At 38.5% G+C, this 15,790-nt stretch overlaps 1 protein-coding gene across 2 annotated transcripts in view; it reads right to left on the bottom strand.

The window, feature by feature from the left end:
• Nucleotides 1–794: 794 nt before the first annotated feature.
• The window catches only part of EXD1 (exonuclease 3'-5' domain containing 1), a 42,324-nt gene continuing 27,328 nt past the window's right edge, over nt 795–15,790 (bottom strand). For both annotated transcript variants that reach the window (XM_030762767.2, XM_022587427.3), the window contains 5 exons: nt 13,028–13,132; nt 12,865–12,945; nt 10,559–10,702; nt 9,674–9,865; nt 795–5,036 (listed from right to left, as the gene is read on the bottom strand). In XM_030762767.2, coding sequence (XP_030618627.1) covers nt 4,377–5,036; nt 9,674–9,865; nt 10,559–10,702; nt 12,865–12,945; nt 13,028–13,132 — 1,182 coding nt within the window. In that variant the 3' untranslated portion in view covers nt 795–4,376. The remainder of the gene's footprint in view (nt 5,037–9,673; nt 9,866–10,558; nt 10,703–12,864; nt 12,946–13,027; nt 13,133–15,790) is intronic.

Below are 15,790 nucleotides of genomic sequence, written 5' to 3'. Positions count from 1 at the left end.
AAGAAGTTAGAATTTTGAAAGTCAAAAACATGCAATGCCTCTCAAGAAAAAAATCTAATGCTCTCAATGGTGCATCATTACTATAAAAATTGGAGTGGCAATATAATTGGTTAACACTTTTGAAAAGTAACTTAGCAAGAGCTGTAAAAAACAAAACCAAGAAAACCTCTTTGACCTACTTCTGGAATTTCATTCTGACAAAATGATTCAAAACATGGAAAATGCAGGAAATAAGGAATGGAAACACCCTGAATATACCAAAACAGAGCTAAGTAAACCATGGTGTATCCGCTTAGAAATATTATGTAGTCATAAAAATCTTGGGAATTCCCTGGCGGTCCAGTGGTTGGGACTCTGCGCTTTCACTGCTGAGGGCCCAGGTTTGATCCCTGGTTAGGGAACTAAGATCCCACAAGCCGTGCAGAAAAAGAAAAAATCTTGGTACTTCCCTAGTGGCACAGTGGTTAAGAACCACCTGCCGATGCAGGGGACATGGGTTCTATCCCTGGTCCGGGAAGATCCCACATGCCACGGAGCAACTAAGGCCGTGTGCCACAACTACTGAGCCTGCGCTCTAGAGCCCGTGAGCCACAGCTACTGAGCCTGCACACCACAACTACTGAAGCCCACACGCCTAGAGCTCCACAACAAGAGAAGCCACCTCCTGTGCACCACAAGGAAGAGTAGCCCCCGCTCGCTGCAACTAGAGAAAGCCCACGCGCACCAATGAAGACCCAACGCAGCCAAAAATAAATTTAAAAAAATATATTTTTAATATCTTCACAAAGAGCGTATAACAGCATAGGAAAACATTCATAAAGTAGAGTGTATATATATAACTATGTAGAGGGTAAAATCTATGCATAAACACTGACATTAACAAAAATATTACCTGATTTTTCTGTTGGGTTAGAGAAATGAGTAAATTTTTTCTTATTTTCCTCTATTTTCCAAATTCTATTTAATAGCACATTAATTTAAAAATGAAACATCTGTTTAAAATGTTGGTTGTTAGGATTATAAAATGGAGAAATACTTGATATAAAAAACACAATAAATGTATTTACGGTATGGTTGTGATGGTGTGTGTGTAGAGAGATAGAGAATGAGAGAGGAAAAATTGAAAGAAAAGTGCCAAAATGCTAGGAAGGGTTGTATAATGTAGGATGATAGTTGAGTGTTTTTTCTCATTATTTTCTAAATTTTTCTGTAAGGTATTTATTTATTTATTATTATCTTTTTTTTTTTTTTTGCGGTATGCGGGCCTCTCACTGCTGTGGCTTCTCCCGTTGCGGAGCACAGGCTCCGGACGCGCAGGCTCAGCGGCCATGGCTCACGGGCCTAGCCGCTCCATGGCGTGTGGGATCTTCCCGGACCGGGGCAGGAATCCGTGTCCCCTGCATTGGCAGGCGGACTCTCAACGACTGTGCCACCAGGGAAGCCCTGTAAGGTATTTATTGATGTTACCTTTATAGTAAATGCCTTTTTGATAAGTACACCTGGCTAATCACCCTCAGCTCCCCAAGTATGCACCAAGCCTTATCTTGGCTTGCTGCTGTGACTTGCCTTGTGTCAAAACAACGACAGGGCTATAGTGTATTAAAATTCTTTTTTTTTTTTTTGGCTGCGTTGGGTCTTCGTTGCTGTGTGTGAGCTTTCTCTAGTTGTGGCGAGCCGGGGCTACTCTTCATTGGGGTGCACAGACTTCTCATTGTGGTGGCTTCTCTTGTTGCAGAGCACAGGCTCTAGGTGCATGGGCTGCAGTAGTTGTGGCACGTGGGCTCTAGTGTGCGCGGGCTTCAGTAGTTGCAGCGCACGGGCTTCATTGCTCCACGGCATGTGGGATCTTCCCAGACCAGGGATCGAACCCATGTCCCCTGCATTGGCAGGTGGATTCTTAACCACTGTGCCACCAGGGAAGTCCCAGTGTATTAAAATTATATTGTGTCATGTTAGGCTTTATCAAGCTCACAGCCAGACTGGAGGCAAAGCTGCTGCAATGATTTTTCATACTATAGTTGAAAGAACACTGAGTGGACCAAGAAGTAAGAAACACTGGTTCTATTCTCAGTGCAGCACTTTTCTTCAGGGAAGTCATTTAACTCTGTTTCCTAATTCCCAAATTAAAAGGATCAGATTGCTTGTGAGAATCTCTAACTGCAGATCATGTACAGAAAGGTCAGACCTGAGTAGGACAGATGCAGGAATTCGGTGTAGACTGAAGCAAGACTCCAAGAGTTTGGAAAAGCAGGCAGTATGGTTTATAAACTCTCAACTAGAAAAATATAGAGTAAGAACTCAACAATTGGTTGGGTCAAGAACCAAAGATTTTCCAAAATCTGAGCAAAATTTAGATAAGAAATCTAAGTAATGGCACAGAGCACTAGCAGCAGGGCTTGAAGAACCCAGCGATTTTTTTTTCACTCTATCCAGCAAAGGACAGAAGTTCATGGTTAGATCTGAGCACATGGAATTTAGGTAGGCACTCCAGGCTAGAATGAGAATATGGAGAAAAATGCAGTTCCAGTTATGTGACCGTTTCACTAAGAAAATATTGTGATGAAACCCGGAAGGCTCATTTAGTTTTGAGAGTCAAAGTACTTCTCAAATAGCAGTGTCCAATAGAACTTTCTGGAATGATGGAAATGTTCTATACCTGTGATGTTCAATATGGTAGCCACTGGGTACATGAAACTATTGAGTATTGGACATATAGCAAGTGCAACTGAGGAACTGAATTCTTAATTTTATTTCATTTTAATCCATTTAATTTTAAATTTCAATAGCCACATATAACTACCATATTGAGCAGTACAGCAAAGGTCCAACAGAATCCTGTTCTTTATTAGTCACAAAATACATAATGAAAGAAGAATCCTCTTTTTTTTAATATGAAGAACGTCACATTTTTCTTTGTAGCCTGTATATTTACATGTATGTATGTATAAAAATTGTGTGTGGTACGGTTCCATAAGAAGCTAAATCAGTTCTATGAATTTCACAGAAATTCATGCCCTTCCCAGAGTAAACCTAGATTAACCACTTTCTGGGCTCAACCTGAAAACACATTCACCCAGAATGAACCAGAAACCACCTTGGCATCCAATGACCTTCTAAACTATGGACAAAGTGAGGGACAGCAACTGCAGGGCTGAGCTGACTGCTCTTAGTCCTGCCTTCATCTTAAGCTTAGACCAGATCTGGGCTCTGGGATTTGGAAGACACAGCTGTTCTTTCCGTGGTACTCATGATAGAATCAATGAGCACAGACAAGGATGTTCCTAATTATAGACTGTCCCTGTCTCCCCTAAGTAGTAGAGGCCTGTATAACAGTCAAATTACAGATTTCTAGGGAATTCCCTGGCAGTCCAATGGTTAGGGCTCGGTGCTTTCACTGAGGTGGCCCAGGTTCCATCCCTGGTCAAGGAACTAGGATCCCACAGGCCGTGCAGGGCCGGGAAAAAAAAAAAAAAAAAGTTACAGATTTCTCACTGGATTCTAGACCTAGAAATGCAGACACATTCCAATTTATTCCTTCCCTGACCCAATGAAGAAAAGTGAGAGATAACCTAATACCAACCAGGTTTACTGGTTATTATACACAAAAGAATGAGCAACTTGCAAGTATTCAACATAAAAAGGGCTCAGTACAGGCTACCTTCCTTTCACCCTAAGAAGGCATACCAACTCCAGGCAAATATAGTGGAATCAAACTTCAAGTTTACATAATAGGCATACTCTAAAGAAGGCCCTGCTTTGTTAGGGAAATGGACAAAACTCTCTAAAAGTAAATGGAATGAAAAGAAATTAAAACTGGGATATTGATTCCTGTAATAACATAAACTATTGTTTGTCTATGACATAAGACAGACCAAACATTTAAAATTCAAAAATAAAGTTAATATTTTTCATCTTTATTGAGGTATAATTGACAAAGTTAATATTCTAAAAAGGAAAAAAGTACAGGTAAAGTTGTCAGGTACTAATATTTTTAAACTTATGGCTAAGAGTTTTACCAACATCCTTCAAACCAGAAAAAACAACAAAAAATTTAAAGTATAGATTCTTCCAGACACTAAGTCCAAAATTTTTCCCTTCTTCAAATCCTTTAAACCCAAATTATGAGAAATAATTCAGTTTGGCCACAGGGAACATTTCTACACAGTGACATAATCAGAACATTTACTTCTTCCAATATTTAACTTATTCATCCCCATCCTAATCAAATTCTAAGAATATAGGAGCAAGCAAGAGGATATAATTTCCCCCAAAGCCTGTGACTAATTTACAGCACAAGAAACTTTAGCACTGAGGAAGGTCTTGATGGCAGAGGAAATAAGCCACCTTTATTGGCCTCAAGAACAAACTGCAGATCTCTAAGGCAGATTGGGAGAATCTGGATTTATCCAGGAATCAGTCTTCTCCAAAGCTGGGCAGGGAGGATGTGTGGGAAGCACAGCTTTTCTAAAAGGATGAAAAATGTCACTTGGAGACACTCTGGTTTCCTGAGGAAAGGAAGGAGACACTAAAACATCTCGTTTTGTACATTTTAGATCTTCCTTGTTTTCCACCATCAGTAACTGTTCTATCTCCTCTTTCAAAGATAAATTTGTCTGAAACTCTTGTTTAGGTATCTTGAGGTATTCTTTTAGAGTTATTCTCTGGTCCTTAAACCCCTCTGACTCAGGGCAAATTCGTTTGTTACTGGAATCTTCACTGACTTCTTCCTTTATGGGAGGTAGATGTTGAGATTCCGCTGTGGTTTGCTTACTCTTAGATTCTTCTTTTAGCAAATTTACATCCTTGTGAGATGTAAAATTTGGAGCTTTATCTAGCCTAGAATTTTTACAAAGTAAGAAACCTCTTACTTTTCCCTTTTTCCCTGCTGTCTCTGTCATAGACTTCTTTGGATGTAGTACTGTCCGTATTAGGAGTCCCTGCGCATTTACTCTATATTCTTTTGCAGCTCTCTCTCTGCGCTGTCTCTGGAAGTCCTTCAGTCGAAGCAGTTCCTCTGGGAGCTCCATACATTTACGCTAAGAAAAGAAAATGAACACAAGTCTACTATAACTAAACTTCTGAATATGGTCCTTAAAATCACTTTAAAATCACTTCTACTACACTTAGTATTTGGCAAGCAAGGGTCTATTCAAATGTGTTCTTATAGCACCCTCTAGTGTCTTCAACTATAGTAGTACTATTTTTCAAGTAATTTAAATATTTTTAATCCAATTTTGTGTGTATGTTGTGCATGTGTGTATGTATAAAGATTATACAATGAAAAGTAAGGGTCCATTCCAACCTCGCCCCAACTGCCTTAGCAGGTGCATCCTCTAAAAAGCAGCTTCTTCTGTAGCCTCCAGAGACAGTCTTTGCATATATGATCCCTTACTAAATATTTATCTATTCATTGGATTACATTTTTCAATTTTTATTTTCCCCCAACTTTTTATTTTGATAACTCTTTCTAAAATTATTTTATACAAATGGCTACATAATATTATATATTCTTCTTCTTCTTGATTTTTCCAACTAAAAATTCTGTCTTGGAGATTTTTCCATATTGGCAATTTTAATGGCTGTATGGATATACAATAGTTTGTTTAACCAAACCCTTGTGGATGGATATTTGGTTGTCTTCAGTATTTTTTCATTACATAAATGCTACAATAAAGAATATATTAAGAAAATGTCCTCTTTGTTACATGAGGCAAATAATTTTTCCTAGGTTGCTTTCCCTTTGACTTTGTTCACAGTATTTTCGCCATACAAAAATTTTGAAGTCATATTTATTCATCTTTTATGAGTTCTGAGTATTTCTGTATTGCACAGAAAAGCATTTCCTCATACAACTCAATAGCAAAAATGCAAATACTCTAATTTAAAAGTGAGCAAAGGACCTGAATAGATAATTATCCAAAGAAGATATTTAGATGGCCAATAGGTACATGAAAAGGTGCTCGAAGTTACTAGTTATCAGGGAAATGCAAATCAAAACCACAATGAGGTGTTACTGACACCTGTTAAGATGGCTATTATCAAAAAGACAGATAACAAGTGTTGGTGAGAATGTGGAGAAAAGGGAACTCATATGCTGTTGATCGGAATGTAAATTGATGCAATTTACATTACCATGTAAAACAGTGGAAAACAACGTGGATGTTCCTCAAAAAATTAAAAATAGAACTATTATATGGTCCAGCAATCCCACGTCTGGGTACATATCTGAAGCATATGAAAACAGGATCGCAAAGAGATATGTACATTCCCTTGTTCACCGCATCATAATTCACAATAGTCACAATATGTAAACAACCTGTGTCTATCAATAGATAAATGGATAAAGATGTGATGTATATACATTATACAATACAATATTCTATACAATAGAATATTATTCAGCCATAAAAAAGAAGGCAGTCCTGCCATCTGCAACAATATGTTTGAACTTGGAGGGTATTATGCTAAGTGAAATAAGCCAGACAAAGACAAATACTGCACAGTATCACTTATATATGAAATCTTAAAAAACAAAAACAAAGATCTGATTTCATAAAAACAGAGAATAGAATGGGGGTTCCCAGGGGTTGAGGGAGAGGAAAATGGGGAGATGTAGGTCAGAGGGTACAAACTTTCAGTTATAAGAAGAATAAGTTCTGAGGATCTAATGCACAGCATGGTTACTGCAGTTAATAGTTCAGTATTATATACTTGAAAGTTTCTGAGGGTAGATCTTAAGCATTCTCACTACATAAAAAAAAGTTAGCTATGAGGTGATGGATGTTAGTTATCTTGATCTTGGTAATCATTCCACAATGTATATCAAATCATCACAATGTACACTTTAAATATACACAATTAATTTTGTCAACTATTCCTCAGTAAAGTTGGGGGAGGGGACATATTCCCTACTGTGACATAATTTTCTTTTAATACTTTTTAAAAATATTTATTTACTTATTTACTTATTTATTTAGCTGCACTGGGTCTTAGTTGCAGCACATGGGATCTTCACTGCCACATGTGGGATCTAGTTCCCTGACCAGGGATGGAACCCAGGCCCTCTGCTTTGGGAGTGCAGAGTCTTAGCCACTGGACCACCAGGGAAGTCCCAATACTTTTTTTCCAATACTTTTTTTTTTTTTTTTTTTACGCGGGCCTCTCATTGTTGTGGCCTCTCCAGTTGCAGAGCACAGGCTCCAGACGCGCAGGCTCAGCGGCCATGGCTCATGGGCCTAGCTGCTCCCCTGGCATGTGGGATCTTCCCGGACCGGGGCACAAACCCACGTCCCCTGCATCAGCAGGCGGACTCTCAACCACTGCACCACCAGAGAAGCCCCTTCAATACTTTTATAATTCTAGTTCTTACATAAATACTTGATCCATGGGATTTATTTTGGTGTAGCAGAAAGAGATAACAATCCAACTCTGATTCTCCTCCCCCACAATGGTTAGTCAATTGCCTGAGGCCATTTACCAAATACTTATCTTTTTCTCATTGATTGGAAATTTTACCTTTATCTCAACCATTACTGATATATATGAGATCTATTTCTGGGTTCTCTGTTCCATCGATCTGCCTATACATGTACCGCTCATATTTAGTGTAGACATATGTTTTAATATCTGACAGGACTATTCTTATTTATGCTTATTTATCTCTATAAACACTATAATCACAGTTTGCCAAAGTAATTATGGCTTTAGCATTTTTCTTAAAAGAAAGTTAAATTTAAAAGTTAATTTAGGGGGCTTCCCTGGTGGCCCAGTGGTTAAGAACCCACCTGCCAAAGAAGGGGACACGGGTTTGAGCCCTGGCCTGGGAAGATCCTACATGCCGTGGAGCAATTAAGCCCGTGAGCCACAACTACTGAGCCCACATGCCACAACTACTGAAGCCCCCGCACCTAGAGCCTGTGCTCCACAACAAGAGAAGCCACCGCAATGAGAAGCCCGCGCATCACAACGAAGCGTAGCCCCCGCTTGCTGCAATTAAAGAAAGCCCGTGCACAGCAACAAAGACCCAATGCAACCAAAAATATAAATAATAAATAAACTAATTCTTTTAAAGTTAATTTAGGAATAACTGATTGCCAAAAATACTTAATGTCCCCATTCATTTAAGTCCTCTTTTATGCCATTCAGTAATACTTTAACATTTTTTTCATCTCTATATTCCACATTTCTTGTTAGATTTATTTCTAGATAATCTATTTTTTGTTACAATTATAAATGAATTTTTCCCCCATTATATTCTGTAGTTGTGTACGGGGATATAGGAAAGCTATTAAGTTTTATGTTATATTTGTACCCATTTTACTAAACTGCCTTTTTGTTTTTGGCAATCTTTTTCAATTGATTCTCTTCAGTATTCAGGTATATCATAGGCAAGTCATCATTCCTATTCCTTCTGTTCAATTTTTATAGTTCATCTTTTTTTTTCTAACCTCACTGGCTAATAGCTTCAGAAACTACTAAAGTAGTGGTGATAGTCACCATTTCTGTATTAAAGTAGTGGTGATAGTCACCATTTCTGTATATTTCTTGATATTGATGTTCCCAATCAAATATTAGGTAGTCTTCTTGCCTGAGATATATGTTTTATCATGTTAAAGTACCTATTCCAACTTTAATCAATAATGTATATAGAATATTATCAAATTTTTTCAGCAATAAACAGTGAGAACAAAATATTAAAAAGTTAAAAAATTGTCCTTGGCTTTACAATGATAAATGAAAAACATTAAAATTCTCCAATCAAGCAAACTATGAAAGGATTTTTACATTGATCTTTTCTTGTTAAACAGTGAGAGCAAAATATAAAAAAGTTACAAAATAACTTTTTCAGCATTTATGAGATAATCATAAGACTTTCTTGGCCCCAATAAAATACAGAATTTAATATAATATTAAATATTAATAAATATTAATATAATATTAAACCATGCTTGTAACTAGAATTGAGAGACACATTAATAGAAAAGTATAATATATCTAAGTGGAGTTTGTACAAAAATGCTATTATTTTATTTAGGATTTTGCATCAGTATTCCTAAATGAGAACTGTTTATAGCAGTAGCCTGTGAACTTTTTATGTAAGGAGTCAAATAGTAAACATTTTAGGCTTTGTAAGCCACAAGCATACTTTTTTTTTTTTAACAATCCTTTAAGACTATAAAAATCATTCTTAGATTGTGAGCTTTACAAAAATAGGCCATGGGCCAGATTTGGCCTAATGCAATAGTTTGCCAACAATATAAGTTTTCTTATATTGTGCTGGCTTCATAAAAATAACTAATGAAATTTACCCTTTCTTTGAAAGATATATTTACTGGAAACATAACTTAATATTGTGAGAAAATTGGTACAATATTTAAGAAAGGAGTTAGGACTTCTAGCACATCAACTTTTAGTTTTATTGAAATGCCCATCACCAGTTGCATCATATGAAATAAATGTCAGTGATCATAAAATATATATATATATATATATATATATATATAGAAAAAAAGTGCTAAGGAGCTGAATTAAGCCCAAGCTATAGCCGCTTCAAGAATATTTATCATCAAGTCTGCTGAAAGAAATTTGGTGCAGCTGTGAACAGTGGGTATCACTGTGGCCCCCATGAGGACACAGAGGTCCTGAAAACACAGCCACAGAGAGTGGCACCTACCTCCATGCCTCCCAGCCAGTCTGCAGACCCTTCTCGGTAGGTGTTTAGGTACCCGTCCACCAGGGTAGTTAGATCAGACATCATTTCATCTAGGAGTACCAAGCGAAGGGGCAGCAGGTAGGTAGCTTCCAAGGCCAAAATTTTTAGCAAAGAGGGTGAAAGAGGTCGTGTGAACCATAGTTCTGGGTTTTCCTAGAGACACCAAAACAATTTTCTCTGAATAGTAAGCAAATCTTTAAAGAAAATAATGGTTTATCTAAGGGCTGCTTAACTTAAATCACCATTACTGTCATTTTCTTCAATTATTACCTTCTACTTTCACACTATGGCTAGCCTTCTGAGAATATACACACATACACATACACACACTTATTGTGTGTATACAGTGAGTGTGTGTATGTGATGGGGGAAAGATGTGGGGAGGGAGGGAGGGAAGAAGAGAGAGAGAGAGATCAGGGCTTCTCATTCAAAACTGGAGGCAGCAGGACTGATTAGATTATATGGCCAAAATTGCAGCCAATACAGTCATGACCTAAGTTTGCATGCAAGGCTATTAGAAGCTGAAGAAAATCTATCTTACTTTGGGAGAAATAATTGGCATGATTTTTGTTCCACTGCCTTAATCCAAATTCCCAATAAAATCCCCACTTGTCCAATTGAAAATTTATTTCAGAGTACTTTTTAATTGATAACCAACAAATCTGGACGCTGGCTTTTTTCCACTTGAGACCACAAACAAACTGTTCCCATTTGGAACAACTAAGATTTTGGCAATGTTCATACACTTACACAGCAGCTGTCATTTCTCTATATAATATGCTGATAATCCCACTCACAAGACACTTGAAAATATTAATGTTATATGGGACATACGTTAATACTCACCCGAATCCGTTTTTGTCTCTCTTCCAGAAAGGAGAGATATTTAGGGGCTATTTTAAGGTGTCTGATTAAACTCTCCTGTAAAGTACTAATGCAGTTTGGAAGAAAGCCGCCTGTTTCCATGGAAAATTGAAGGACATCTGCTACCTGTGGCATTAAAAAAAGACAAACAGACCAGTCTGTAGGATATATACAGAGAGCTATCTCATGACAGAAATAGCAGAAATACATTTAGAGAAACATCTTTAAATACCATTTTTCCCAAGGACCCACATGATAGACAATGCTATTAGAAAATTTAAAGTTGTTAGGTTATCTTATTCTGAAAAATTAGAAAAAAAAAAAAAGAAAAAGAAAAAGGATCACCCAACTTTAATGTGTCCCTGTCTATTTTCTTTTCCACTTCTTTTATTTGCCTGCCTTATGATTATTACTCTTTGGTGCCTTCAAGGAATGGGGAAAGGAAGATGAAATTAAAGAATTACTTCTACTTATTAGCAACTCTGGTAAAGTTTTGGTAAGGAAAGCTAATAAAATTAAGAATTGGAATCATTATTTGTCTGTGTGTGGTAGGCTAAATAACAGCCCCCAAATATATCCACATCCTAATTCCTGGACCTGTGAATGTTATCTTAAATGGCGAAATGGACTTTGCTGCTGTGATTAGTTAAGGATATTGAGATAGGGAGATTAACTTGAATTATCCAGATGGGCCCTAAATGTAATCACAGGTATTCTTATAAGACGAGGCAGAGGGAGATTTTACTACAGCCAGAAGAGAAGGTGATGTGATGATGAAAGCAGAGATTGGTGCACTGTGAAGATAGAAGGAGCCACAAGCCAAAGAACACAGGTGAAAGCTGAAAAGCAAGGAAACAGACTGTCCTCTCAGAGCCTCCAGAAGAAACCAGCCCTGCTGACACCTTGACTTTCACCTAGTGCAAATGATTTCAGACGTCTGACCTCCAGAACTGTAAGAGAGTAAATTTATGTGTTTTTTTTGTTTGTTTGTTTGTTTGTTTCGGTACGTGGGCCTCTCACTGTTGTGGCCTCTCCTGTTGCGGAGCACAGGCTCCGGACGCGCAGGCTCAGCGGCCATGGCTCACAGGCCCAGCTGCTCCGCGGCATGTGGGATCTTCCCAGACCGGGGCACGAACCTGTGTCCCCTGCTTCGGCAGGCGGACTCTCAACCACTGCGCCACCAGGGAAGCCCTAAATTTATGTTTTAAGCCACAAAATTTGTGGTGATTAGTTACAACAGCAATAGGAAACTAATACACTGTGTTAAAGGAAAACAAATTGAAATAATTCTGAATTCCTGCTTCTTGTACTATGAAAATCTGAAAAGAAAAATATGGAAAGATATGCCAATGTCTTCATTAGACAATACATATGAGGTCTAATCAAGAAGCCTGATGGCCTCAAGGGAACAATGAGCAACTGTGTTACATTTTGGAGTAAGCATAGAAGCAATCTCTATATAGTGAATGCTCTTGAAAGAAGACCCAAAGGAACATGTAAACAAGAGAAGTGGCACAAAGTTCATTACAAGCAGATACATAAAGAGCAAACTTAAACCACATACAATAACATAAAGTTGAACTTTTAGGAATTTCTGTTAAAAAATAATTGGCTAACTCATTATTTTAACCCCTCTCCAAAGGCTCTAGGTTTATATATTCAAGATCTCCCTTTCATGGCATTAACCTAGAAGACTAGAAGAACTTAAAGAATACATAATGAAAACTAGTGGGTTTATGGCTCTCACAGCCAAACCAGAAACCCAGATCTAGTATAATCTGGGAATTTCTCATTTCTCTAGGTCCTTTAGATCAGAGAAAAACCGCTTATCTTCAGGCTATCTGGGGCCAGTATAGACTTTGGGGGAACATCTAGGACAACCTGCATCCCTGAGCTAGATGCCAATTAGCCATCAGCCTTAACTGATACATATGTGGTAAAGGCATAGATGTGACTGACTGTCCACCTCACAGTAAGAATCCATGTCAGATTTCCAAATGACCCCAAAATTGTTTGAGTTTCTGAATGCTACAGAGTATGGAGCTTGCTTCTTATTTGAACATTTCTGGAGCAAAATGAAGGGAAAAAACCCTAAATAATTACAAGTAACTTTTCTCCAGTACTTCTTCAGTGCACCAAATGTTCTCACATATTGTACAAACATCTTACATGAGAAGTGGGCAGGAATGAGGCACACACAAGAAGACTTTCAATCACTCATCAGACAAGGCCTATTTTCTACAGGAGCTATATACACTGCATTGATTCCAGTGTTTCCCTGCCTGTACCTGGGTGTCAAAGACATTATTCAGCAAAATTCCATACTGACGAGAGAGGCAATCAGAAAGCCAACGACAATCATGGATAACCTAAGGAATCAGAAGACAGAGAAAGAGTTATTAGAACCTGGCTGTTATTCTTACTAGCAGATGAATCAGCTTACACACTCACCTTCAAAATTCTCTTGTCTTCTAATACCATCTGAAGTCCATTGCTGAAAACACGACTTCCCAGAAGGAAAATGTCAAATAAGTAAACTCGGCTATTTGTGGCCACCTACAACAGACCATCCAGACACACATAAGAAAGAACTAGGGAAGGGGATCTGAGGATCAAGAAAGGCATGTGAGGGCTTCCCTGGTGGTGCAGTGGTTGAGAGTCCGCCTGCCGATGCAGGGGACACGGGTTCGTGCCCCAGTTCGGGAAAATCCCACATGCCGCGGAGCGGCTGGGCCCGTGAGCCACGGCCACTGAGCCTGTGCGTCCGGAGCCTGTGCTCCACAACGGGAGAGGCCACAACGGTGAGAGGCCCGCGTACTGCAAAACAACAACAACAACAACAACAAAGAAAGGCATGTGAAAAATATTTAACAGCCTCATCTTTAAAGTAAACAATAGGCACTCACTGATTCTTAGGGAAAACAGGTTTAAATTTACCTTAAGTAAAAAAAAAAAAAAAAACACAAAAACACTATCACTGTGATTTTCAAAAGGAAAGAAAAGGACAAGCTAGTAGTTTAGCCTTTAGCTTTTTTTCTTCTTCAATGTTTTATGTCTCACCTGTGGCATTCTAAAATGCAGGGATTATAGGTTTAAGGGAAATGAACAATATTTCACTCTCAATAACACCAAAGGCTATTTCTCTGAGTTCCATAATACACATGATTGTGTTGGGTGTTACATAAAATTACTCATAAGAGAAGATCCCTGTCCTCTAGCAGTTTAAAACAGGCAACAAACACACTGGCACAAATGGTAGGATGTGAAATACTGTCATTTTGATCAATTTTATACAATTATAAGTATTCTAGGTTGTTTCTGATCATAAAAGTCACAGAGGCCATACAGCTGGATAATCTACTGAATCAAAGAATGAAGGCAAGAACAGATCCAAATAGGTCTAGACAGCCAGCCACAGGACAGTCAGATGCCATCTTTGTCATTTCAGGAGCGAACTATTGATACAGCTACAATTACCAGGCCTACCAGGCACCCATTCTCAGATCTTTCATGTTGTTTGCCAAAATTTGACACCTGAAATAGTCAATCCCTGCTTTTCCTCTACCTCTTTAATTGTAAAAATTGAATACACACATTATAGAAGTTTGGAAAATAATTCTCTGCTAGACTGTAAACTCTGTGAAAGAAGAGATTATGTCAGATTCACCACTCGTAACTAAAGCAACCACTAGAACAGAGTCAGGCACATGGACAGCTGTTATCCATCTCTTCAGTGAATCAGTGCATCATGCCACACAACACCCCCTTCCATTTGTTCATATAAAAATGCATAACACTCTAATAATATGCATTCAAATCTATATCCCACTTCTTCTTTTCATAAACTTTCAAACATTTTTCTATGCTGCATTTGTCATCGATTTTGACAGCCACATAAGATCTATCAAATGTACTGTAATGTCTGCTACTGTTAACTAAGTGGCTTCTGATTTTTCACCACTATAAATGATGCCAAAATGAATAGGTTCTCACAGAAATTTTTCTTCATGTTTTGAATTATTTAGGATAGATTCCCAGAAACAGCCCTGAGAAGCAGGCCAAAGGACAAAAAAACCTTTAAGACTCTTAAAAAATATTTGCTACCTTAAGACATAATATTATACCTGAAAATATCTGACCACAGATGAAGGTTAAACATTTAAATAATTTAAAGTTAAAGAAAAGCAGTGGGAGGTACTTCCCTGGTGGCGCAGTGGTTAAGAATCCACCTGCCAGTGTGGGGGACACGGGTTCAAGCCCTGGTCCGGGAAGATCCCACATACCACAGAGCAACTAAGCCTGTATGCCAGAACTACTGAGCCTGCGCTCTAGAGCCCGTGAGCCACAACTACTGAGCCCATGCACCACAACTACTGAATCCCACATACCTAGAGCCTGTGCTCTGCAACAAGAGAAGCCACTGCAAATGAGAAGCTCGCGCACTGCAATGAAGAGTAGCCCCAGCTCGCCTCAACTAGAGAAAGCCCGTGCGCAGCAATGAAGACCCAATGCAGCCAAAAAAAAAAAAAGAAAAGCAGTGGGAAATACTGACAGAAAGAAAGCAGATTAGAAAAAAACAGAACAAAGAAAGAAACACAAAATGAAAATAAAGGTTTAGGAATTAAAGGTGACAGATACTGAGGACAGTGAGGAGCTGGAAATAGAGGGATAGGCTCGAGGTCTGTATGTGAAGAAGTAAGCCTCCAAGTTATCCCTTCCCACTCCCACGGAGGACAGAAGATATATTCTCTGGATAAATCCAACAAGGGAGGCTCTAGGGTTGGGAATATAAGATATAGAAGAGGGCAGAGGTTTGGTAATGGACTGAAAAATGAGTCTGCACACAATTGTGAGCCTCCAGACCTTTTCCCTTGTAGCTTCCAGCTTGATACCACCAGCCTGTATTGGAACAGGAGGATAGAGGGCTCCAGGGAAGATGGCTTCAAGACAAAGATGCAGCACAGATTATCAGGACAGATGTAAGCATGTGAAAAACTACATTGAGGGGAAAATATGGGAAGGCTTTGTCACAAATGAAAGGAAAACAAAGCTAGTAAGATGAGGCAATTATCAATTCTATGAAAAACAAAAAGTTGGGCAAGAAAAGAAACAATCTTACTGGACCAACAAGGAGCAATGGTTACATAGCCATAATCACATATAGCCTGAATCCTGTCTTAACCAAACATTGGGATATAACTTCCCCCCCAAAAA

This window comes from Delphinapterus leucas, chromosome 2 (assembly GCF_059928025.1).
Source record: "Delphinapterus leucas isolate spDelLeu-1000000601 "Yukka" chromosome 2, BTC_Dleu_Yukka2, whole genome shotgun sequence".
Taxonomy (NCBI): Eukaryota; Metazoa; Chordata; class Mammalia; order Artiodactyla; family Monodontidae; genus Delphinapterus; species Delphinapterus leucas.
The sequence above is the reverse complement of the archived record's forward strand: the minus strand, read 5'-3'. Positions and strand labels throughout refer to the sequence as shown.